The following is a 25415-nucleotide window of genomic DNA, read 5'->3' on the forward strand; positions in this document are numbered from 1 at the left end:
TGGCCAGTTGGTTGCTTAAACCAGTGCCAATAAAACATAAACACACACACACGTTTTTTGATTAAATGTATATTTTTTGAGTTATTCTCACCTAAAAAAGTCGATCTCCTCTTCGAAAAACTGTTACCTTCAACCGCGAATAACTAGAAAAATGTTAATTTTACGAAGAAAACGCAAAGCACATTTTTTTCTTAGAATTGCATTTTTTATCGATTTCCATGATCAAAATGTAATAAAAAATTTCCGCCCCCGAGATGGGGTGGCAACCACCCTTTTAGCGTACAGCGGCATGATATAGAAACTGATCCTTGGGCTATTCCCTACCTTCTGTGAAAATTTCAAGTAACTCCATGCTGGACGAAAAAATTCCAAAATGCTTCATTTCCTGGCCTAATATCCAATAACATTATTTAATTTCTAGAATCTGTTGTTTGTGTGAATCAATTTTTACTACATAAATGGCATTGGCAAGAGTATACTTTAACTAGTTGGAGTCTACTTTTACTAGTAAATGTTGAATAAAAATCTTCATCTTATATTTATATTCAACTTTTACTGAAACCATCCGTTTAAGTTGACTCGAACTAGGAATAGTCAACTCCAACTGGATAATCAACTTGAACTGTAACCACGGTTGTTAACAACGCAACTGAATATTTCCGTAGATGGCGCTTCAAAAATCCGTAGAAATCCGTAGTGCAGAAATCTGACAGAAAATGACACTTGGCAGACCAAAAAAGAAGAAGAATGACACTTGACAGACAAAAAAGAAGAAGAATGATGCTTGACAGACCAAAAAAAGAAGAAGAATGACACTTGACAGACCAAAAAGAAGAATGGTGACACTTGATAGACCAAAAAAGAAGAAGAATGGCACTTGACAGACCAAAAAAGAAGAAGAATGTTACTTGATAGACCAAAAAAGAAGAAGAATGACACCTTAAGAGTAAAAAATCCTCATTTTAGCTTCTTGATGGCTGCAGCTGAAAAATCCGTAGAAATGTGGTCGATATCCGAAAATCCGAAATAATTTCGAAAATCCGTAGATCTACGGAAAAATCCGTAGAGTTAACAACCCTGACTGTAACATATATATGCCATTCGATTTGAAAACTTATTTTCTACAAGTTTTCACAGGTTTCACACCCATAAAACAAAGCGGACGTGTGGTCAACGACAGACTTCTACTGCACAATACAGAACGCCAGCTAATAAAGCTTTTTCGTGCAAGTTGTATTCTAGTCGAAATTTCCTCATCACTTTCAACCCTGCAGTCAATCCAGCTACCCAGATATCTAAGTGTTCCACCCTCTCCAGGATTTTGTTTCCTAATTTTAGTACTGAGTCTTCGACCACTATCCATTTTGTTTCTTTGGGCTGATTGTTAAGCTATTTTCAGTGCATTAGTTGTTTACAGCGTTCAACAGGGTTTGAAGGTCTTTTAGACTCTCTGCCATTATGGCGGTGTCATCTGCGTATCTGATGTTATTAATAATGTCCAATCGTAACACCTTCGTGCCGATTATTTAACACTATCTCAAATAGTGATTCAGTGTAGATATTAAACAACATCGGTGACATAACGCATCCCTGTCTGTCACCACGCTTAATAGTAGCTTTAGCTGAAACCTCTTGATCAATTCTTGTAAAAGCGGTTTGATTGTAGTAAATATTTTTGAGCAATCTGATGTCAAACGTGTCCAGACCAAGTCTAAGCTTTGAAATTAATGCATGTGGTTCTCTATCAAAGTATACCGTTATATATCGTTACCCATATATTTATTTAAGCGTTGCAATTCAAAATTCTATCAAGGATTTTTTGGATTTTTATGTGAATTTTTATTAAAATGTATTACCAAACAATATGAATGAACTATAATTTGTAGCGATGAAATATAGTATCAACCTAATAAGTTTTTTTTTTGTTTCAGCCGCCTGAAAATGAACTCCAAAAAGGGGAGAGAGTAATGTCTGAACACCAACTTCGGGTCCAGCGTTCCCTACAAAAACTAACAATTCCCGACTGGTACAAGCAATCACCGGTACCCCGCGAAGGTTTCCTACTTAAAAAACAATCCCCACGCGAAACACGATGGAACGGCACAGGAAGCAAAACGACATCTTTGAGCAGTCTAGGATCAAATACATTTTCACCCATTCTTTCCCCGACCCCGCTAAGTCAGCCTTTTGTACGGTGGTCAACGTCGAAGCTAAATTCAACAGCGTCGTCACCTTGCGCATCGACGAGGTCTAGTTTTAACACAAGGCAGCCCAACGGAAGCATCTCGCCCTCTTCAGTTAGATCTAGCTTCAGCTACAGACAGCCTTACTTAGGTTGGAGGTCACAAGAGCGTCTCAGCAGACCTAGAACGCCTGCGGAACGACTTGCCAGCTCGCTGTTATCTGCCCAGGGCACCCCTCCACCACAACCACAAGAGAGTCCGGAGATACAGACCTCCATCAAGGAAGTGACGTCGGCTATCGTGCACTACGTCAGCGGACTGAGGCCAGAAGATGCTAGAGATAGAAGTTACGATAGCCAAGAAACTGCTAGTCAAAGATCTAGTTCGGTGAGCCCTAGGGGTAGTCAGAAGCTCTGTTGGTTGGAGAGCAGTTTTGTAGGGACAAGACCGTTGGATTCACCACAGACGCCTGTGACTTTATCCGAAAGCCAAAGTCATACACCGATTTCAAGTACGAAACTTAGGCTAGATTTACAAACGCATAATGGTAAGTCGGTTACAGCTTCTTCGTAAGTAGGGCTTAAGGAGTGCTATAGAGTTTCAGTAAGCTTTGCTACAAAATCTTCGTTTTAACTTTCTATAATTATTAAATTACTGTTCGGGCTTTAAGTTTTAAAGTTATAAATCTTGGATTCATTAAGGAGTAGCAAGAAATGTTACATTAGATATTTATTTATTCACAACACAATTTTTTATTATTTTTGTTATTCATTTAGTGAATTTTAAGGAAAATTTTAAAGGTAAAAACGGAGATTTTATTAGCTGACTGGATATTTTTAAAATGTAAATTCTTGTCAAACAGTAAACAAACATTATTTATTTCGTGTGCGTTCTAAATAATATGTAAATTTTAATAACAATTAATTAATATTTAAATCGGAATAGAATCAGATAGTATCGATGTTTATTTTTAACAAAATTGGATATTTTTAGTTCATTGCTGTATTTTTATTCATTAATTTATTTATGAATGTAGTACTATGATAAAAACTGCGATTTATTACTAGTACTCTTATTCCCAGTATTATTTCTTGGAGTTCAGTATTAAACAAAAATCTTTTTAAATATATTTTGCAATAAAAACAAAGATCATTTTAACATACTAAAAATAGTAAACAATAATTCATTAACTAGATTGAAAATTAACTTGTTTGCTGTCAAAACTAGACAAGTGACATGTAAACAATTGTACACAAAGTTAAATACTTTTAGACTATCATATAGCCGACCTTCATTAGTGGAGAAGGTCCTAGTACAAGAAGAAGAAGAAAAGACATTTAATGACATTTGGTAGTTGAAAGTCTAGGAAACAATAAGTAAGCCAAAATCATTAGAACTCTGCTAAGCTCATCAGATTCCAGTTGAAAATATTCATTTTTACCTATGGTTATTCGAGTTTCGACTCAACATAATTTTTATTAGTGAATGATGAGTCTCGCACTTAAAAGAAAGATTTCCGAATCAGTTTAATGAGTCCCTCACCTCGAATTACTGAAAATCTTGAATCTGGAAATCAATAATTGTGCCACACTAATTGTGTTTTTAATGACATCTACCTTCCTACCTTTTTATTCTTTACCAACCTTGTTTTTAAACATAATTTGCTAGTCACAAATCCAATAGTACAAAAGACAAATATTACCAGTTTGCTAATAAATAAATATCACCTACAGTCGGAAAAATGAAAGAATACCCATGAACGAACCTATAAAACACGCTGTATTTTCCTGTCACCGTGTCACAAAAAAAATTGTCCAGTGCAAGTACATGTAACAATAATTATTACATGTACTTGCGCTGCCCAATTTTTTGTGTGACACGGTGACAGGAAAATACCTCGTGTTTTATATGTTCGTTCATGGGTATTCTTTCATTTTTCCTACTGTAAGTCTGTTTGTTATCCATCGAATTAAATAATTTTATTGTTATTTTGATTTACTTTGGCAATGAGTTTACATTTTTCGAGTTTACTATTTGTCTGTATTTTAAAAATGTTATATTTTACTACGAATTTTTTTATTCTAAAAGACGAATCTATGGAGTCGTGATATTTTATTGATGGCAATAATCTACAGAGTGTTAGCGATGCAAAAGGTTTTCTTATCTCATAAGTAGTGGTCAGTTTTATATTATATGTATTTAATGATAAAAACCGTGGAAAACCAAAATAGTATGTTCTTTTTATACTAAACAGTATCTATTAATATTAAAGAAATTGTAATTCTAATTTTTATAACTATTTTACGCTACCAAATTTTTAATTTTTACAAATTTTAGATTATCGGTTACCTTTATCTACATAAATGTTGTTTATTGTTTATTTTATATTCAGTCTGTGTAAATAACTTGTCATTTTTTTGTCAAATTTTCCTCGTTCTTTTAGTTATTGCGTCCACGTTGGGCGCCAATTTGTAACTTAATTAAAGTTTTATTGATTCTTAAGAAGTCAGAACTTCACAAAAAGATACAATACTAAACGGAATATGTATGTTACACAAAATCCAAGAAATGTTTAATCACTTCAACATTATAAACTATTTCGAGTAAATAAAACTTTTGTATGTGCAGTCGAGAGTTATTTGGAGAAGTTTGTTAATCTAGAGGTAGTTAGCTCTGTTCTTACTGTCTCAGTTCTATGGAAAATGAAGTTGGGTGTAGCAGCGATGCACTCTATATAGTTATTATAATTAATACGTACGCAGAATGATTATTTACATAGACAATACATAGCGGTAATAGGAGTACAGGTAATCAATAATTTAATAGTTTTTAAAATTGATGAGTAGCGTTAACTATTTATGAAAAGCCAATGTTCATGTTACAAAACGTTAAGACAATAAGTTATTTAGCTGTCAACAATAATTGCTACAATACTAAAACAGATTTATTTACTTCTGTCTCATCAAATCAATATATTGAAAGGATTAACCTAGTAGCTCCCCTGTTTAGCGAATATGCTGTAGTGATTTCAGTTTATTTATACACCAGATATAAAACTGACCATTGCTACGTGCTATTTTATGTTTTTTGTTCACATCCCTGCCTTACAGTTTCACGCCTTCTTCTTGGCGAAAAGGTATTAAAAACGGTTAAAAATTTTAAATTTTAGACACTAATTTAAATAGCTACTGTAAATGATGGAATATATAAAGAAAATGGAGTAATTTTTAGGCTATTACGTATCGTTTCATTATGGTAACTACACAGGCTCTACATCGTTACAGAAAATTGTTTTGCGATGTTGCCATTTACATATATTTATGTAAATTTAGGTAATAATTCTATGTTGATGGAAACAACAATCCTTAAAATATTTGGTTTTCTTTTTTATACATTTATTTTAATACCTTTTCGTCGGTCATTAAATGCAAAAATTTAGTTAGATCTGCACTTTTAATTTATATTTTTAGTTTTCTGTGTCTAGGTATTTTGAATTGTTATGAATGTTCTGTCATTTTTATTTATGGTGCTACATTGTATTTTGTGTTTTATGTATTATTTTTATTTTTTTTTTAAGCTTAGCGGGCGGTTGTGTTTGTTATGTGACATTTCATTTAATTTTCGAGTTAAGGTAACCATTTTTATATGTTTAGTTTTCAAAAACTTGAAAATATTTCAATAAAGATACAGTTACTCTATAATAATAAAGTAACATAATTACAATCGTGACCAATAATTAGGTGTAGTTGGGTAAAATTAGCCTAACGTACATACTATTCGCCATTTTACTAATTACTCAAATTTTAAAATTTCCTCTCGGTTGTGATTGGAATTTGAATGTTATTGCACCATAATGTAGAATTTCATCCCTTTACCGAGTCTTCTTGATTAATATGGACGTCAAACTGTTTCAATTGGTAAAGTTTTTGAGCGTCTAGTTTATGAAAAGTTAATCTGCCTACCGACCAGTTTACTTTCAAATACTTTACAGAGTACTAAAGACTGTCAAAATTAAGAATGACTTTGAAAATTAAGTAGGAGATATAACTCGACCTTTTAACTACATTTAAAACCACGTATTCGAGTCCCGGCGTTTATTCATCTCTTTCTCTTCGAATACTTTCTCCATCTGCTCTCTGTGTCAATAAGCAAAATTTCGATTCCTAATGCTGGATTCCGTGCACTGTAGATATCTACACGTCGCTTTCTATCGATGTCAATTTTCGTAAAAATATTTGAAGTTTTAGCTTTAATTGAATTATTTTCTAGTTTTAATAGGTTATAATCTAATTGATGTTAAAGTGACACTTAATAAAACAAGAAAATATTTGAATTAAAACTAAAAATTAAAATATATTGACATCGCGCTGATCGCTTTCTATGAATGTCAATATATTTGAATTTTTAGTTTTAATTCAAATATTTTCTTGTTTTACTAAGTGTCACTTCAGCATCAATTAGAGTATAACCTAGCAAAACTAGAAAATAATTCAATTAAAACTAAAAATTCAAATATTTTTACGAAAATTGACATCGATAGAAAGCGAGGTGTAGATATCTACAGTGCACGGAATCCGGGCCCTAGTCTTGACGAGTACAATAGTAATAGACTTGTAATAGCTAATTTTCTCCTTTTGGAAAATCACTGTGGTCAATATAAAATCTGGATTACATCTGGTACATACAAAACAAGATTAAATAACGGTGTTCTTACGTTCAGTAGAAGATGGGTTAAATAAAATAGAAGTAGGTAATTATTCTGGTGTACTCTAGCTATGGTTATTAAATAACCATTGTAAATAAGTGTTCAATTTTGTTCAATTTGTGTAATCAATGTGCACATTGATCGTGTTATTCAAACGGAATTTAGTGTGCACCAGATTCTGCGTGTTATGTTGAAGCTAGTAGGTCTTTTGGTTGAGGAGGGCATATTTTTGTTGGGTTTCCTAAACAATTCCTGTGGTTTTTGTTCGTTGTTTTCCAGAGCGGAGTCGATTTTTGTTTGCGCTCCAAAAGAATGTATTGGTAGTGTTGTGTTATTAAGTATCTTTCTGTATTCATTTGTCAGAATCTCGAGCCCGCGAAGATATGACAGTGGAATGTTGCTGTATAGTTGTAGACTGAGTTTGATTACTCCAGAGTGTCATTCTCATGATAGCTACACCTACAGATGGGTACATGACAGCTATTAATTCATACTGGTGATTGCACCTGAAACTTGAGTAAAGAAGCCGGTGCTCCTCATACCAAAAACCGAGCCTCATGGTGATTAACTTCCTTGCAACTTAAGTTTGGCCTCTTTAAAGCTTACCGTTTTATCTGATGTCACGCCGATGTTGAAACATAAAATATTGTGTAAAAACATTGTTTGTAGAAGCCATTGCGCAATTACAAATTAAATCCCTTTATATATTTTATATCCTTTAAATATATTTTAATTTATTTGTAAGGTTATTTCCCTTCCAGCAATAGTAGATGGTAAAACTATTTCACATCGTCAAATGAGAAGTCCGGACATAAAGCATTTAATTTGGTCCTTTCGAGCCGGATTGAAACCTTAAATCGCTGGTTTATATCCGACTCGAATAAGGGGTTTAATTTTTCATTGGCCAGTCAGATACTAATTTCTACGGTGCTCAATGTTTCATTGAGAGGATTTTCAAATGCTAAATAAAAAAGATGTTGAATTAAGAAGCAACTATTTTAAGCAGAATCTTTAAGGCTTTTATTCTGTTAGCTATATCTGGAAATATTTATTCGTAATGATAGTTTTAAACAACTAAAAAAAATAATGGACTGATAAAGAATGGCGTAAGGTTATCTGAATGTTGGAATTTTAAACAGAATTTTTTTTGTCCAAATTTTGTCTTCTCTAAATAGGTTGTCATCAAGTTTCTAGTTCTATAGGTTACTGTCTATGAAGGAATGTTCAAAGAATAAAGAAAGGTAGTTGAAGTCGTGTGTTGTCTATACATTTCTCAATAATATATCAACTTATAGCAACTTTGAAACTTACCAATTATTTGAGAAGTATTAACTAGTGGCTTTCTAGATTTCCTTTGTTAGTTTTGCTTCTGTTGCGCATGTCTATATATTTATTAAAGGTATTTATATCACAATATTAAGGTACCAGGCTTGGTCACAATCATCACCAATCAGCCCTTTGCATCCACTGCTGGATATAGGCCTCCCCTATTTCCGTCCACTGTTTTCTGTCCTGGGCGCTTTGAATCCACCAGACTTTGTATTTATAGCAAAACGAATATTTTTTAAGAAATAGATCATTTTTTACATTTACATATTTTGTATTTATTTTATCACCAGTGACAATCTGGATCAACTTTTTTAAATTTATTTACGACATGTATTTTAAAACAAATTGGTAAAACATGTAAAATTAAATGAAATGTCTCAATGAAAACGCTTCTTGTCACCTCACGGTTTACGGAGTTTGGTAAATTGTGACGGTTTTGATAATGCCTGTTGACGAGTATTTTTCTTTTTGTAGGGTGAAAAAATAACGCGAACTTATGGTTCTATTCAAAATACTTAACTTTAACGAAACTGCTCATGCGATTTACGAAAAAATATATATTTTTTGTATAACATATTTGTCCTGTACTAATAAATTCATTATATACAGGGTGAACCAGTTGGGCCTAATCGACTAAAAGTGTTATTGCTATAAAATGTGTTCTTTTGGAACAACAGTGGTTATCTCTTTGAGGGTTTAAAACATATTGGTGCATGCTGATATATTTCTAATTATGATTTTATTAGTAAACATTAATTGGACATAGAATGAATATTTAAATAATCACTGTCTATCTAATCCAATTAAAATTTAAAAATAACTTCAAATGTCACCATAACCTAAATTCAATAATTATAAAATTCAAAGAATTTCATTAGTTATCTGATCACCATTTGAAATCACTAATAATCAAAGAAAGAAAAATACAATACTTGGGCCATGTTTTGAGAGGAGAAAGATATGAACTACTTCAAATCATATTAGAAGGTAAAGTACAGGGCTACATATCAGTAGGAAGTCGCCCTTCGAAAGTAAACGGCGCAATTAAAGAAGATATATTTCTACTTTCTTGTTCCAAAAGACTTGTTCCAAGTGTTTATGTTCAATTACAAGACACAGTTTCTATTCTGAAGCTCTTTCGATTTGACAGGCTTTGGACTGAAATTTTTAACGTGAGTCTGCAGTTCTTTTTCTCATTTTGAGCATCTTGGAGACAAAAGTATTAGCTTCTTTCTCAGCAAAACTATCAGCAAGCTTGTTTTCATCAAGTATTGCTGAATATTTCCGAACTAACATAGCAAAATCTCACTGATAGTACTTCTACAAAAATTGATAAGTAAGAGAAACTTCAAAAGTTTTTGCTCAGCTTGTTAAGAGAATTAGAAGAGCTCAATTTCTATCAATTTAGTTTTGCTGCTACAAACAGGCGAGATCTTACATTCTTTTCAAAGTAGGGATGGACCCAATACTCCTGAATTCTGCAAACCCTGGAATCCTCATAGTAATCAACTATATCCTCCTCGTCGAAAATCCACACAGTAAAACTACTGCACTGCTCAAATAAATAAGCACAACTGAACCAGAATCAGTCGCTTCTTAGGTGGAGGGTTTTCATTTAGATCATAAACTGGTTTTAAACCGACTGCAGATGGTAGACTAATTTTAAAATGTTGTTTTTAAACAGTTACCGACCTAAGACTTAAATGATCACTTTAGTACCTAACCGTCACAGGAACATCAACGGAAAAGAAGAAGAACTGGTGGATACATGTAAATATCTGAAACATAAATATTATTATTAGGATTTTCAGAGATCCAAACACATGAATTGAAAAGACGAATATATCTTGGATGGGCAACATATATGGAAAACTACTAACGACTAACATCAAAATGGTAACGGAGGTTGGGTACCATGTTCCATTTCCATACCATATTCAGCTTCGTGTCGGGCCTGATGTCTCCATGCATTTTCTATATCCCACACCGTTTTCTTGGGTGGTCGAGGTGCAAGAAACCTCGTCCTTCGACGTTTTCTCTTCCATTTTCGTCTATTTCCATCAGTTGCTATGGTTTCCCCTGGTCTAGATCGTGGTAGAGGAGTTGCAACCCCCCGATGATCGGGTTGATTAAGTTGAAACACTAATTACCGGAATATATTTATTTAAGTCACCATGTACGGCAGTAACTAGTTGGTGTAAGGGATGGATAACGTCTCTTCTCTAACAACTTCGGTTTTTGAATAATAAATAATCTCTTTCTTTACTTCCTACGTATCTATAAATAAATCGCAATTGTTTGTTATGATTGACTATACTTGAATGTGACCGTGAATTACTAATAGCAGTATAATTGCTGACTTCGGTGTTTTCAAAATGCGTGGCCTAGATTACAAAACCAATGTCACCCATTTACGAAATCCAAACAATGCATGTAAATAATATTTGCTTAAGACTTTTAAAAATTAAGTCGATATGGATTAACTCTTATTTTTTGGATTCTAATATAAATCCTTTACACCGAGTTCAGTTAATCGTGTGGTTGGCGAATCCACGACACAGAAACTCTAGGGAAATCTATCTACCTGGTTATTTGTGAAATTAAAATGAGCCTAAACATCTTTAAAAATAAATTATTTTTAAATATCAACGATTCTGCACTCCAACCTATAGAGAGTTTTCTATATCTCTAGATAGATGTCGCTAACGTGTCCGTACGTATTTAATATTTTATTTATATGCATACTTCGATAGCTTGGATTCAGTTCGCTTCAGGATACACCATTTAATCTAAAGCTGCCTTTCCTTAATGTTATACACCCTGTCAAAGGTGTTACTGTTGTCCAAAATATAAAAAGTATCGACATGATTTGTATCACATGCACAAGTAAAAGCACTTTTTAGTTGATTAGGCAAGGTTGCTATGTTTTTAGGGTTGTGGTAGCAGAAAAAATAGATTAGCGGTTACTATGTTAACATTGATATTTGTTTTCATTGTGAAATAACATTTTGTAGAACATTATTTTAGTGGAAGCAAGCATGATATTTAATGGTATGAATAAAAATGGAGTATAAACTCACGAGTATGTTCTCATGTATATGAGCATAAAGTATAAGCGTGTATAAGTTTATTCTCTATTTCATATGAATAAAAATATTTTGATGTGATGAGTTTCTACTCACAGTACATAAGAGTAGATGGAGTATATACTCCAACATTTGGAGTATAAACTACATTCTCATTTTTATTCATACGAGCCAATGTGTCTAGATATAGATTATTCGAATTTGTGTCTAGGTATACATCAGTCGAATTTTTTAGATTCTCATATTGACGTCAATAATAGGTACTTTTTAGTTTTGATTGGTATTGGAATTTTAAGTATTGATAAAATAGTAATCATTTACTTATACTAATGATGATATATCACCTATATTTGGAGTGCCATTTGACATTATCGGAATTCCATTGTAATAGTCATCTGAAAATTTGTCATGATTTTGGTAATCTCTTGATTCTCTCTATTCTTAGGTGCCCTTTCTTTTTCTGCTGAAGCTTATAAGAAAGTGTCGACAATTATTTGGTTTTTTTTTTGTATTGAATTTTAACATTTACCGTGGTATTCGTTTTGGATCCCCTTTTTAGTTATTTATTGCTTAACTAGTGGTTTTGTGATACTACCAACTAACACTTTCATGTGATTCGTGTCCGTAGTTTTTAATTAGTGACCGATACTACCTTTCTGACTTCTTTTCTATTTTCCAAAATTCTATTTTGGTTATCTATTTATTTCGTAGTTTATATGTCGTTTTGAAAAGGTCTTATGGTAAAGAACTGACTACGAAAAGAAAGAAAAAGATGGAAAGACAATAAATTACACTGGATCAAGTGAATATTTTGGATAGAAAGGCTAAAAAGCGGTTCTACTATAAGCTATTATTATTCAAATATTGCTGTGGACCCCAATATTAGGTTCATTATTATAAGATCCTAGTTATGTCTGGGAAATGATGTTTGTTAATTCCAATAATTTATAAATCGAATAGAAAATTGTGAAAAGTGTACTCGTCAAATGTTTACAATTTTTTATGCTATACTTGTGTACCAATTTCTACCAATTTCTTTAAAACGTAAAACATTTGACCAATGTGTTTTGCCCGTGATGACTTATGGTGCCGAAACTTTGACATTGACAGCTACAACTTCTAAAATGCTGCAAATCGCTCAGAGGAAAATGGAAAGGTCAATGCTGAGTATATCGCTTCGTGACCGAGTTAGAAATGAAGACTTAAGACGAAAAACAGGAGTTACCGATGTAATTTCCCGAATTGCTACCCTGAAATGGCACTGGGCCGAACACGTCGCCCGAATCAGTGATGGGAGATGGACGAAGAGATTACTTGAGTGGAGGCCGAGATTAGACAAAAGAAGTAGAGGAAGACCACCTACTCGTTGGACTGACGATCTCAAGAAAATGTATAGAAATTGGATGCAAAGTGCTCAAAATAGAGCACAATGGACAAAAATGAGGGAGGCCTATGTGCAGCAGTGGACGCAAAGGGTTGGATGCTGATGATGATGATGCTTGTGTTGAATATGAAACCAATTTGGACTTGTTTTAGGCCAATAAGCAATTATATTCTGACCCAAGATTCTTTTTCTTCTTCCTCAGCTTTTTCCTTTTAAGGAGTTGCTGTTCTCTTTCCAGTGGCCCTACAGTCCGAATCGAGCCATGGCTTCTTCCAAACTATACCTCCAACCTTGCTGGTCCCTAGCCAACTTCCGGCTAGCAAATTTTGCGCGTCCGCTGACACATCATCCTCCCACCTTTTCCGTTGCCTTCCGTTTGGTGTTGCGACCTGCATTTTATATATATTTTAGCCTCCATTTTCACTATATAACCAGCCTATTGAAGTTTATGGTTGTACCTGGACCTCTGTACAATGTTTTCGTTAATAAGTCCAAATACGTTCCTTGTCAGTTTTCTTTCAAAAGCTTTCTTTTTATATTTTCTGTCATCACCCATGTCTGCATCCACAACTCGCATGCATAACCTTTTCCGTGGCCTTCCGTTTGGTGTTGCGCCCTGCATTTTACATATATTTTAGCCTCAATTCTCACTATATAACCAGCTTATTGAAGTTCATGGTTGTACCTGGACCTCTATACGATGTTTTCGTTAATAAGTCCAAATACGTTCCTTGTCAGTTTTCTTTCAAAGACTTCCAGCTTTTTTTTATATTTTATGTCATCACCCATGTCTGCATCCATAACTCGCATTATAATGTTTTCGTTAATAAGTCCAAATACATTCCTCAGCACTTTTCATTCAAAGACTTCCAGCTTTCTTTTTGTATTTTCTTTCATCACTGATCACCCATGTCTGCATCCATAACTCGCATACTATTGGTCTGATAAAAATTTTTAGACCCTAAATTTTAATCTCCAGTGTGTGTTTTTGAAGCGGAATACATGAGTGAAAAGCAAGCTTTATTTCCCTTTACTATTATTCTTTAAAATGTCCTGTTCTTCTGTTTTATGCATTTCAACTCTCAGTTATGTGAAACTTTCTACTATTTCGATATCGTCCTCTAATTCAACTGGGCGTCTGTTTCCCCTAGCTCTTGCCTGTGTTAGCTTTTTTGTCTTTCGAATATTTTTATTTCTAGTCCGGTCTCTGTTGTCCTTGTCTTTAATTGTGAATATACTTCTTGCGTTCTGCGAGACATAATGCCGATATCATCGGTATAGACGGCAATCTGTATTGATTTACTTGTTAGGAGTTTAGCTTCTCCTATATTTAACTTAAAATATCTTATCACATATTCAAAAGACAGGATTTTCTGAAGAGTCATGGATTAACACAACTTGATCGTCATTTTAAATAATCTTCTGTTCGTTGATCTACAAAAAAAAACGCTGTGGAACGGTAAATAAAAATTATCCGAAAAATATGGTTTTAACAGTTGCGGCAGTTGTTCTTTTCAGTTAGTCAGATTTTGCCGTTTCCAAAGTCCACTAAAAATGACCCCTAGCCTATTTTTTGCTACTACTTCCCTAAATTGACATTAACAAATGATAGAGTTTATTTTATTTAATTTAGTTCGTTGTACAGATTAATTTTTAAAGTATTTAACTCATCTAGGTATAAGAAGAATTTATTATATATGTATACAATCTTAGTATAGCCTGAGTGCAATTTTTTGTACTTTGTTGTTTTTCCAGTGTTTATAATATTATTTTATTATTTTTGTTTATTATGTGTTTCGTATCATTTATTTTATGCATGTCTGTATAAACACATAGAATTCATCAATAAATTGTTTTATTTTCTCAATTTTTGTTGTTATTTTTTGTTTTTGTCGGTTCTGGTACGTTTCCTTTTATTAGAAACATCAATTTGGTTATTTGTTTACATAATAAAATTTTAAATGAAGTATACAGGGTGCGCCAAATCTCTGGTTTTCTGTGATTACGGCTAAACTACGAGATATACAAAAAATGTTTATAATAAAACTAATGTGTATCAAAGACGTCTATAATCTAAAATTATTTTCGATTATACAGGGTGAGTGAGAACGACGGTATGAATCAAAGTTTTATTTTTTTAAATGGAACACCCTATAATATTAAATTATTTTTGAATATATTACTTAAAAATATGAAAAATTTGTATAAGGTCTTATAGGCGTAAAGTTAATAATTTTCGAAATATTTACATTTTTATTGAGAAAAATGGTAATATTTATAGGGTTGTAGATTATGTTTCCCAGGATAAAAAAAATTTAAGTATTAGGTCAAAGTTTTTATAATATAGTGTTATTTTTAAATAATTTAATATCTTTTACTTTTATTCGTAAAATATACAGTGTGATCACTATTTGCAAATACAAAATTTTCTCATTTTTTTTTAATGGGACACCCTGTATATTAGTTTTGAATTTTGTAGTAAATATTACAACCTTTCTTTTGATATAAGGTTGTATGTACCTAGCATGTTTCGTTTTGTAGATATTTTAAGAAAACTATAGATTTGACGTTATTCCGGATTTTTTATTAAAAAATTTTTTGCAAAAAAAATAATTATAATTTGGTTTTAGTAACATACACTAAAATATCAAATATGAAAATAAAAACGTAATTAAAGATTAAAATAAATCGTATGCTACTACAATTCAATTGAATTTAATAAATTTAAATTATTTTACAAAAAATATTTTACCATACTAATGAATGCATAAATTAGTTACTAAATTAAATAAACAAACAAATTTTAAATCTACCTTAGTAATTGTTCTACCACAGCAACTTTCCTGCACCATATTAATTGTTAGTTATATTGTATTTGCGAGTAAGATCAGTTAATAACTTTTTAATTTACCTACATCTTGAGAACGTATAAGTATACTTTGAAACAAACGTTACAGAAGTATATTAAGAAGTAAATAGTATCTATGTACCTAGTCGTGTCACAAAAGCTGGTAATAATTTCTAATTGTTTCGCCCAAAACAAAATGTCATATCCACCAATTGTTCGGTTGAAAAATTAAAATTTAAAATATAAAAAAATTGTTACAAAAATGTCAACTACAAAAGTATTAGGTAAAAGCTTTTGTGACACCAGTAAATACTATTTATAACTGTATTTATAACTATAATTTGGCTGATATATTTAACATTCATTTGTTTCAAAGCATACTTTATAATTATTATGTCCTCAAGATGTAAGTAAATTAATTTAAAAGGTAAATTAAAAGTTTAACTGATCTTACTCGTAAATACAATATAACTAACAATTAATTTGGTACAGGAAAGGTGCTGTGGTAGAAAAATTACTAAGGTAGATTTAAAATTTTGGTTGTTTATTTAATTTAGTAACTACTTTATGCATTCATTAGTATGGTAAAATATTTTTTGTAAAATAATTTAAAGTTATTAAATTCAATTGAATTGTACTAGCATACGATTTATTTTAATCTTTAATTACGTTTTTATTTTCATATTTGATATTTTAGTGTATGTTTCTAAAACTAGATTATAATTATTTTTTTTTTGAAAAAAAAATTTTAATAAAAAATCCACAAAAACATAAAATCTATAGTTTTTTTAAAATATCTACAAAACGAAACATGCTAGGTACATACTACCTTATACCAAAAGAAAGGTTGTACTACAAAATGCAAAACTAATATACAGGTGTCTTATTTAAAAATAATGAGAAAATTTTGTATTTGCAAATAGTGATCACACTGTATATTTTATGGCTAAAAGTAAAAGATATTAAATTATTTAAAAATAACACTACATTATAAAAACTTCGACCTATCACTTAAATTTTTATTACATTGGAAACATAATCCACAACCCTATAAATATTACCATTTTTCTCAATAAAAATGTAAATACTTCGAAAACTAATTATTTTTAGGCCTATAATACTTTATACAAATTTTTCATATTTTTAAATAATATATTCAAAAATTTAATATAGGGTGTTCCATTTAAAAAAATACAACTTTGGTTCATACCGTCGTTCTCACTCACCCTGTATAATCGAAAATAATTTTAGATTATAGACGTCTTTGATACACATTAGTTTTGTTATAAACATTTTTTGTATATCTCGTAGTTTAGCCGTAATCAAAGAAAACCATATAGTCGTGACGAACAAACTGAATTTTGCTGAAAATGTCAATTTTGGAATCCCAAAAAAGATCAAAAAAAATTGCCACTCCTAACCCCCAGATTTCCCCTAAAACCCCCCTCGTAGGAGGGGCGGAACGGAAAACATCGACTTACCAAGAATCTTTACACCGTAGAAAACAATGTCTCAAATAAAGCCGCGTTTTCACTGGTAATTTGAGTCGCAGATTTAACTGCTTGACCACCTAAAATTTGTTTATCGTTCGTTATGCGCATCTGCTCAGGTTGTGTGGTTCGTCACAAATTTTTACCAGTGAGGACACGGCTTAGAAATGTAGCTGAGATAACTTTAAACAAAAAATATTTATTAGCTCTTTTTGTGTAAAATGAGAACCGTTCTCTCAGAAACAACGCTTGGAGTGACCGGCGATTTTGAATGTCAGTCACTTTTTTAAATAAAATTTGTATCAACTCGAGGCAAGAGAGGACAGTCTCAAGACTGCAGGACCTCTCAGGTCGTTAATATGCGAAATCCTTGCAAAATAGCCACATGAAACGTCAGAAGCATGTTTGAGTCAGGTAAAATACATAATGTTATAAAAGAAATGAAAAGAATGCAAATCAGAGTGAAATGCGGTGGCCGGGATCAGGAGTATGTGACGTAGATGGATATCAAGTGTACCATGCCGGAAATACCGATGCCAATCACTATAATGGAGTTGCAGTCGTAGTAGCAAATCACTTAGCTCAATCAGTATTAACTTATATCCCCATATCTGACAGAATAATGCTAGTGAAATTTAGTTCAAAGCCGTTCATTACCAACGTAATTCAAGGCTTTGCCCCAACATCATCCAGTGGTGAAGATAAATTAGAAGAATTTTACAAATATCTTACTGATGCTCTGGATCTTGTCAAAGCAGCAGAAAATACCATAGTCCTCGGAGATTTTAACGCTAAAGTCGGCAAAGGACGCTGTTTGAACATCGTGAAGGATTATGGCTTGAGAAACAGAAACAGAAACGAACGTGGAGATCGACTTGTCCAGTTCTGTCAAGAACACGATTTCATTATATCGAATACTCACTTTAAACTACCTACCACCGAGAAGACTCTACACCTGGAAGTCAAATGCAGAATCAGAGGACAAAATTATTAGGAACCAAATCGACTTCATTCTAATAAAAAATCGATTTAGAAACTGCATCAAATCAGTTAAAACTTATCCAGGTGCTGACATTGGGTCTAATCACAATCATCCCACAGTAGCTGTAATCCAATTAAAATTAAAAAAGGTGATCAAAAAGAAGTCTCGCAAAAATATTGATACATCCCAATTACAAGACAAGAAAGTTAAGGAAACAGTTCAAAGACAACTGAACGAAAATTTAATTTGGGAAAATAGCGGTGAGAATGTGGATGAGGGCTTAAATAAAATCATAACAAGAGTAAAAGAAATCTGTGTGAGGAATTTACAAGGCAGCTCAAAGCTAAAAAAGCAGGCTTGGATGGCAGAAAACATATTGGATTTGATGGAACAACGGCGACTAGCGAAAAACAACGAAACACTTTATAACGGCATACAAAAATAAATTCGCGTGTCCAAGGGGACACGCGACGCCCCTTGGACAACGCCGCGACGCACAGTTTGGGAAGCCCTGTTTTAGAGGCTATAACTTCGATTTTCAATACCATTTATACCAGCAGACAACTACCTATTGGTTGGTCTAATTCACTGTTTACAGCTCTACCTAAGAAGACAACAGCAAAAACCTGTGCTGATTATAGAACCATCAGTTTGTTAAACCATTTATTGAAAATTTTTCTGAAGGTAATACATGGTCGTATCCACAATAAATGCGAGGAATACCTGGATGACACATAGTTTGGTTTCCGTAACGGGTTTGGAACGAGAGTGGCCTCGTTTGGGATGAACGTACTTGCTCAAAGATGTCGAGATATATCTGTAGACATATACTGTTGTTTTATTGACTTCCAAAAGGCATTTGATCGTGTTAAGCACTCTATATTGATCGAAGTTCTAAAAGACATTGGCTTGGACGGCAGAGATGCTCGAATAATTGCAAATTTATATTGGAATCGAACGACGTCAGTTTTAGTAGATGGTGTGAAATCACAGGCTCTTAATTAAAAGAGGAGTACGGCAGGGATGCCTCTTGTCACCCCTGCTTTTCAACGTTTACTCCGAAAGAATTTGCAGAAATGCACTTTCTGAAAAACAAGAAGGAATACTTATGAACGGTGAAGTCATCAATAATTTGCGATATGCGGACGATACAGTGCTCCTAGCCTCTAGTCAAGAAGATCTGCAAACACTGCTTTATAGTGTCGTTGAGAGTTGTAGGGAGGCATGTCTGGATCTGAACATACGGAAAACCAAAATACTCGTAATAAGTAAACAACAGCATATAAAACCGTCTACATATGTAAATAATACCAAACTTGAGCAAGTTGATAAAATCGTTTACCTTGGCCAGCAATTAAATTGTAACGCAGAAAGTCACGGCGAAATTAGATCTAGGAAAGAGCACGCTAGAGCCGCTTTTAGAAGGATGTCCAAGGTATTATGTAACAGAGACCTAAAATTGACATTGAGGATCCGCCTACTTCGCTGCTACGTGTTCTTGGTCTAACTTTATGGTGTCGAGTCCTGGACTGTGAATAAAATCGATCTAAATCGCCTTGGGGCTTTCGAAATATGGTGATATAGAAGAATTTTAAAATTTTACTGGGTGGAGAAGATTCGAAACTCCACAATACTAGAACATCTCAGCAAGACTACTGATATCATAAAAAGCATCAAACAGAGAAAGCTGGAGTATTTCGGACATGTAATGAGAGGTCCCAAATATAGGTTGCTACAAAATATTATGCAAGGAAAAATAGCAGGCAAACGCAGTCCAGGAAGAAGAAGAACCTCATGGTTGAAGAACTTGCGAGATTGGTATGGTGTTGATACAAGCATGCTATTTAGGGTGACAGTGAATAAAATTAGGATAGCTATGATGGTAACCAACGTTCTGAAAGGACATGGTACATGAAGAAGATATCAACTCGACGGTAAATATTCGATATCTGTTGATCAGAGTATCTTATCAACAAAAATCAAAATGCGTTTTAAAGATGACGACTGCAGCTTTCGTTTGCAAATGAATCCAGCTTTTATAAAGCTATTAAATAAATAAACGTGGCGCGAATTTTGCTATTTTTTACAAATCTCATAAGATCAATACAATTTATCACGCCCATTGATGCCACTATGAAATTTCCATTTTTAGAGCCTAATATTCAAAACCTATGACATAAAAGTTCGATTTTGATTTTTTTCATTTGAAATATGTCTTAAAATTGCTGAATTTAAACTTTCACATTACAAATGATCGCAAGTCACTTCAAAGTAGTGTAGTTTCGAAAAAGGTACTTGCGGAATCCAAAAGAAGCAGTTATAAACGTTTTTGATCGTTTTTAATATGAAAGTTTAAATTCAGTTTTTTTAGACATATTTCAAAAGCCTCATATTGTTATTTAAAATTATCTCAATTACAATTCTTGTCTGAAATAGTTATTTTTCTACGGCGCACAAATTCTTGGGAAATCGATGTTTAAGTTTTCCTCCCTACGAGTGCAATTTTTAGAGCTTCAGTATAGACGAAGCAACGAAGCACTAAAAAGCCCAAAACGTAGGAATTTTGTGCAGTAAGATGAATCGTCATGCAACTTTTTGCATTCAATTCGAGTTTCGAGAGAGTGTCAAGCAATTTTGTGAACTAAATTGATCTCCGGCCAAAAATTTTGTGCATGAGAAAATTCATTTTCAAAGTGCATCTCGAAGAGATGAAAAATGAAAAATTTAGAACTCAGGAAATATTGACGGAAATGAGTTCAATTTTTATATTCAGGGGTTTTGGAGGTCAGTGAACACAAATTTCATGACGGCGATGGTCTCCGAGGTACCTGGTGCCCAGGGTGGAGCTCGTCGCCTGGGACGATCGAATAATTCGCGAAATGAAGATTGGATCGAAAAACTGAAAAATACGCGTTTATATTTTTCAAAAATTGACCTCCCACTCCATCCTCTGGAGGTGGGGTGGGGGTAACTTTAAAATCTTAAACGGAAACGCCCATTTGTTATTACAGATTTGGATTGCTTACGTAAAAATAAGCAACTTTTATTCGAGAAAATTTTTCGAATTGTGGATAGATGGCGCTATAATCGGAAAAAACGATTTATCGTGATACCGTAGGTAAATTATAGAAACGGTCTAATATCTCAAGAAATACGCTTCTAAATAAAAGACCAAAAAATACGTGTTTAATATTTTTCAAGAACCTATCGAATAATATCAGACACGACTCTCCACTCCACCCCCTGGAGGTGGGGTGTGGGTTTACTTCAAAATCCTTAATGAGAATCCCCATGTTTTATTGCAGATTTGGATTCCTCATGAAAAAATAAGTAATATTTATTTGAAACATATTTTAGAATTTGTTTATAGATTACGCTAATAAATAGTGTTTTTTCGATTATAGCGCCATCTATCCATAATTCGAAAAAATGTCTCGAATAAAAGTTACTTATTTTTACGCAAGGAATCCAAATCTGCAATAAAAAATGGGGCCTCCTATTTAAGATTTTAAAGTTACACCCCACCCCACCTCCAGGGGTTGGTCGTGTTTTAACCCGTGTTGAGCTGCACCCCCCCCCCCACTTGCAAAAATCAAAAACCAAATAGCCCTGATTTATGAGCTATTTATGAGCTCTCATATTCCGCAAACTAAAAATTTTGAGCTCGTTCCACTGAGCAGGAATTTGATATTTTAGCGGGGGGGCTGCAGCCCCCCCACTACTTAGAAATAGGAATATTGAAGCGGTTTTGCGGCAGAATTACGAGCTATTTATGAGCTCTTGAAATTATATAGTTTCGATTTTTGAGCTCATCCCCTTCATCCCCAAACAACCCTTTAATTGATTTAACTTAAGAGAAAAATGCTGAGATAACTTAAAATATATCGTATTGCGGATATAATTCCTATAGCTTATATACTCTAAGAATAAACTATTAAATCACGTGCATTTCGATTATTGGGCTACAACCCCTTCGCAAGAAAACCACCCTACCTTCCCGGCTTAAGAGAAAGTTGTACTTAAAATGCATTAAACTAATTATTTGGCGACAACATATCATTGAATAATTTATAAGCTTCCAAATTACGCGCATTTAGATCAGTAAATTGCAATTTATTTTGTATAGTGCAGTCACTGAAAGTAGAAATCAACGATTACCTTCAATTTCGGTGAACCTTTATCGATTTTCACGAAAATTGGTCAGTGGTTAGAGGATACGTCAAGAAACAAAGGTGACATAATACTACCTTGCGCCTTTACCCTGAGGGTGCATACCGCCCCTTCTCGGGGGTGAAAATTATTTTATAAAAAAATAACTCCACAAATCAATAAAAGAACAAATTAAAAGTAAAATTTATTATATAAAGTTAATAAAATAAGTCAATACTTTTTAAGTTATTAAAGATTAAAGATTTTAATTATTCGTGAAAAAAATGCATGTTATGAAGCGATTTTTCGTAAATCACTGAAAAACCGTAAATTTTTACAAAAAAGTTAATAGTAGTTTAATTCGTATAGCTTATATTCTAAGAATAAACTCTTAAATCACGCGCCTTTCGATTATAGAGCTACAACCCCTTCGCAAGAAAACCACCCCATATTCCCGACTTAAGAGAGAGTTTTACTTAAAATAATTTAAATTAATTATTTGGCGAATACATATCGTTTAATAATTTATGAGCTTGCAAAATATACGCATCTCAATTATTGAATTGCCATTTTCTTTCTATAGTGCAGTCACTGAAGGTAAAAATCAACTATGACCTTCGATTTCGGTAAATCTCCATTAATTTTCACGAATTAACAATAACAATTTGAGGTTTTAACCTGGGGTATATGTCATCCCTTCTCGGGGGTGAAAATTACTTTATTAAAAATAACCCCACAAATCGAGAGAGGGACAAATTGTAAGCAAAATTTGTTATATAATGTGATTAAAATAAATCAATACTTTTTGAGTTATTAAAGATCAAATATTTTAATTTTTGTGAAAGAAAATGCATGCTTTAAAGCGATTTTTCATAAATAACTCAAAAACTGTAAGTTTTTACAAAAAAGTGTTTATTACTAAAATTGAAGCTAATAAAAAATATAATAAATTGCTTACTTGAAAACCCTTTAATGTTAATTTAAAGTTAGTTATTGGTAATTAAATGTATATTTTTTTATGTGACTCTTCAAATCTAAGGATTCAAGCTTAAATAACGGGAAAGAGATGCATTTTATAACACTTAGGTACTAAATACTCGTCGAAGTACTTAGAAATACCTATCAAAAATGAGCTCTAGAAAAAGTTAATAGCATCAAAATCCGCTCACCAATTTTCGTGAAAATGAATGGAGATTTACCGAAATCGAAGGTCATAGTTGATTTTTACCTTCAGTGACTGAACTATAGAAAGAAAATGCCAATTCAATAATTGAGATGCGTATATTTAGCGAGCTCATAAATTATTAAACGATATATAGTCGCCAAATAATTAATTTAAATTATTTTAAGTACAACTCTCTTTTAAGCCGGAAATATGGGATGGTTTTCTTGCGAAGGGGTTGTAGCTCAATAATCGAAAGGCGCGTGATTTAAGAGTTTATTCTTAGAATATAAGCTATACGAATAAAACTACTATTAACTTTTTTGTAAAAACTTAGTTTTTCAGTGATTTACGAAAAACCGCTTCAAAGCATGCATTTTTTTCACGAATAATTAAAATTTTTGATCTTTAATAACTTAAAAAGTGTTGACTTATTTTAATAACTTTATATAATAAATTTTGCTTATAATTTGTTCTTTTATAGATTTGTGCAGTTATTTTTTATACAATAATTTTCACCCCCGAGAAGGGGCGGTATCCACCCTCAGGGTAAAGGCGCAAGGTGGTACCATGTCACCTTTGTTTCTTGAGGTATCCTCTAACCACTGACCAATTTTCGTAAAAATCGATGAAGGTTCACCGAAATTGAAGGTAATCGTTGATTTTTACTTTCAGTGACTGCACTATACAAAATAAATTGCAATTTACTGATTTAAATGCCCGTAATTTGGAACCTTATAAAGTATTAAATGATATGTAGTCGCCAAATAATTAATTTAATGCATTTCAAGTACAACTTTCTCTTAAGCCGGGAAGATAGGGTGGTTTTCTTGCGAAGGGGTTGTAGCTCAATAATCGAAATACACGTGATTTAATAGTTTATTCTTAGAGTATATACGCTATAGGAATTATATCCGCAATACGATATATTTTAAGTTTTCTCAGCATTTTTTGTCGTAAGTTAAATCAATTAAAGGGTTGTTTGGGGGTGAAGGGGATGAGCTCAAAAATCGAAACTATATAATTTCAAGAGCTCATAAATAGCTCGTAATTCTGCCGCAAAAACCGATTCATTATTCCTATTTTTAAGTAGTGGGGGGGCTGACTCAGCCCCCCCCCACTAAAGTATCAAATTCCTGCTCAGTGGAACGAGCTCAAAATTTTTAGTTTGCGGAATATGAGAGCTCATAAATAGCTCATAAATCAGGACTATTTGTTTTTTGATTTTTGTAAGTGGGGGGGGGGGGGCAGCTCAACACGGGTCGTGTTTTATGTTATTCGATAGAATCTTAAAAAATATAAAATACTTATTTTTTGGTTTTTTATTTGGAAGTGTAGGTATTAGAGATATTAGACCGTTTCTATAGGTTTGTTCGTAGAACGATCAGCAACCGTTGCCAACCGTCAGACGCAAGCGCGTTCGTAGTCTACGAACTCGAACTGTTAACTGCGCACGAACTGTTAACTGCGCAGCGCTAACTGTTAACTGCGCTTGCGTCTGATGGTTGGCAACGGTTGCTGATCGATTGGATCGTACTACGAACATACCTTATAATTTACCTATGGTATCACGAAAAAATCGTTTTTTCCGATTATAGTGCCATCTGTCCACGAGTTGCTTACTTTTAAGTAAGCAATCCAAATCTGCAATAAAAAAATGGGGTTTCTATTTCAGATTTTAAGGGGGTACCTCCAGGGGGTAGGAGTGGGGTGGTCGTGTTTAGTGCCATTCGATAGATTTTTGAAAAATATTGAACATGTATTTTTCAATTTTTCCTGAGTCCTAAATTTTTTATTTTCCATCTCTTCGAGATGCAGTTTAAAAATGCTGTTTGTCATGCACAAAAATTTTTGTCGGAGATCAATGTAGTTCACAAAATTGTCTGACAGTCTCACGAATCGAATGCAAAAAGTTGCATGACGATTCATCTCACTGCACAAAATTCTTAGGTTTAATGCTTAGTTGCCTCGTCTAGTAGTCCAGGGCTCATCTGTTTTGAGATGGACGTTGAGAGGTGACTCAAATTTTTTTGCAGAAATTGCTTGAAAATAACTCAAATAATAATATTTGAGTTATCCTCCGTTTCAAAAAGGTCC

General features: G+C 33.1%; 1 protein-coding gene across 4 annotated transcripts in view; it reads left to right on the plus strand.

Moving 5' to 3' along the window:
- Positions 1 to 14554, plus strand: part of LOC114328397 (uncharacterized) — a 635699-nt gene extending 621145 nt beyond the window's left edge. Inside the window, exons 7-8 of one of the 4 annotated variants that reach the window (XR_007698442.1) lie at positions 1932 to 3915; positions 4133 to 14554. Coding sequence is in view for 2 of the 4 variants with exons in the window: in XM_050652454.1 (XP_050508411.1) it covers positions 1932 to 2756 (825 nt within the window). In the remaining 2 variants the exon portion in view is untranslated. Of the gene's footprint in view, positions 1 to 1931 lie in introns of all 4 variants that reach the window. The other 3 variants (XM_050652455.1, XM_050652454.1, XM_050652458.1) reach the window with 3 other exon arrangements.
- The last annotated feature ends 10861 nt before the right edge of the window (positions 14555 to 25415 follow it).

Source organism: Diabrotica virgifera, chromosome 5 (assembly GCF_917563875.1).
Source record: "Diabrotica virgifera virgifera chromosome 5, PGI_DIABVI_V3a".
NCBI lineage: Eukaryota > Metazoa > Arthropoda > Insecta > Coleoptera > Chrysomelidae > Diabrotica > Diabrotica virgifera.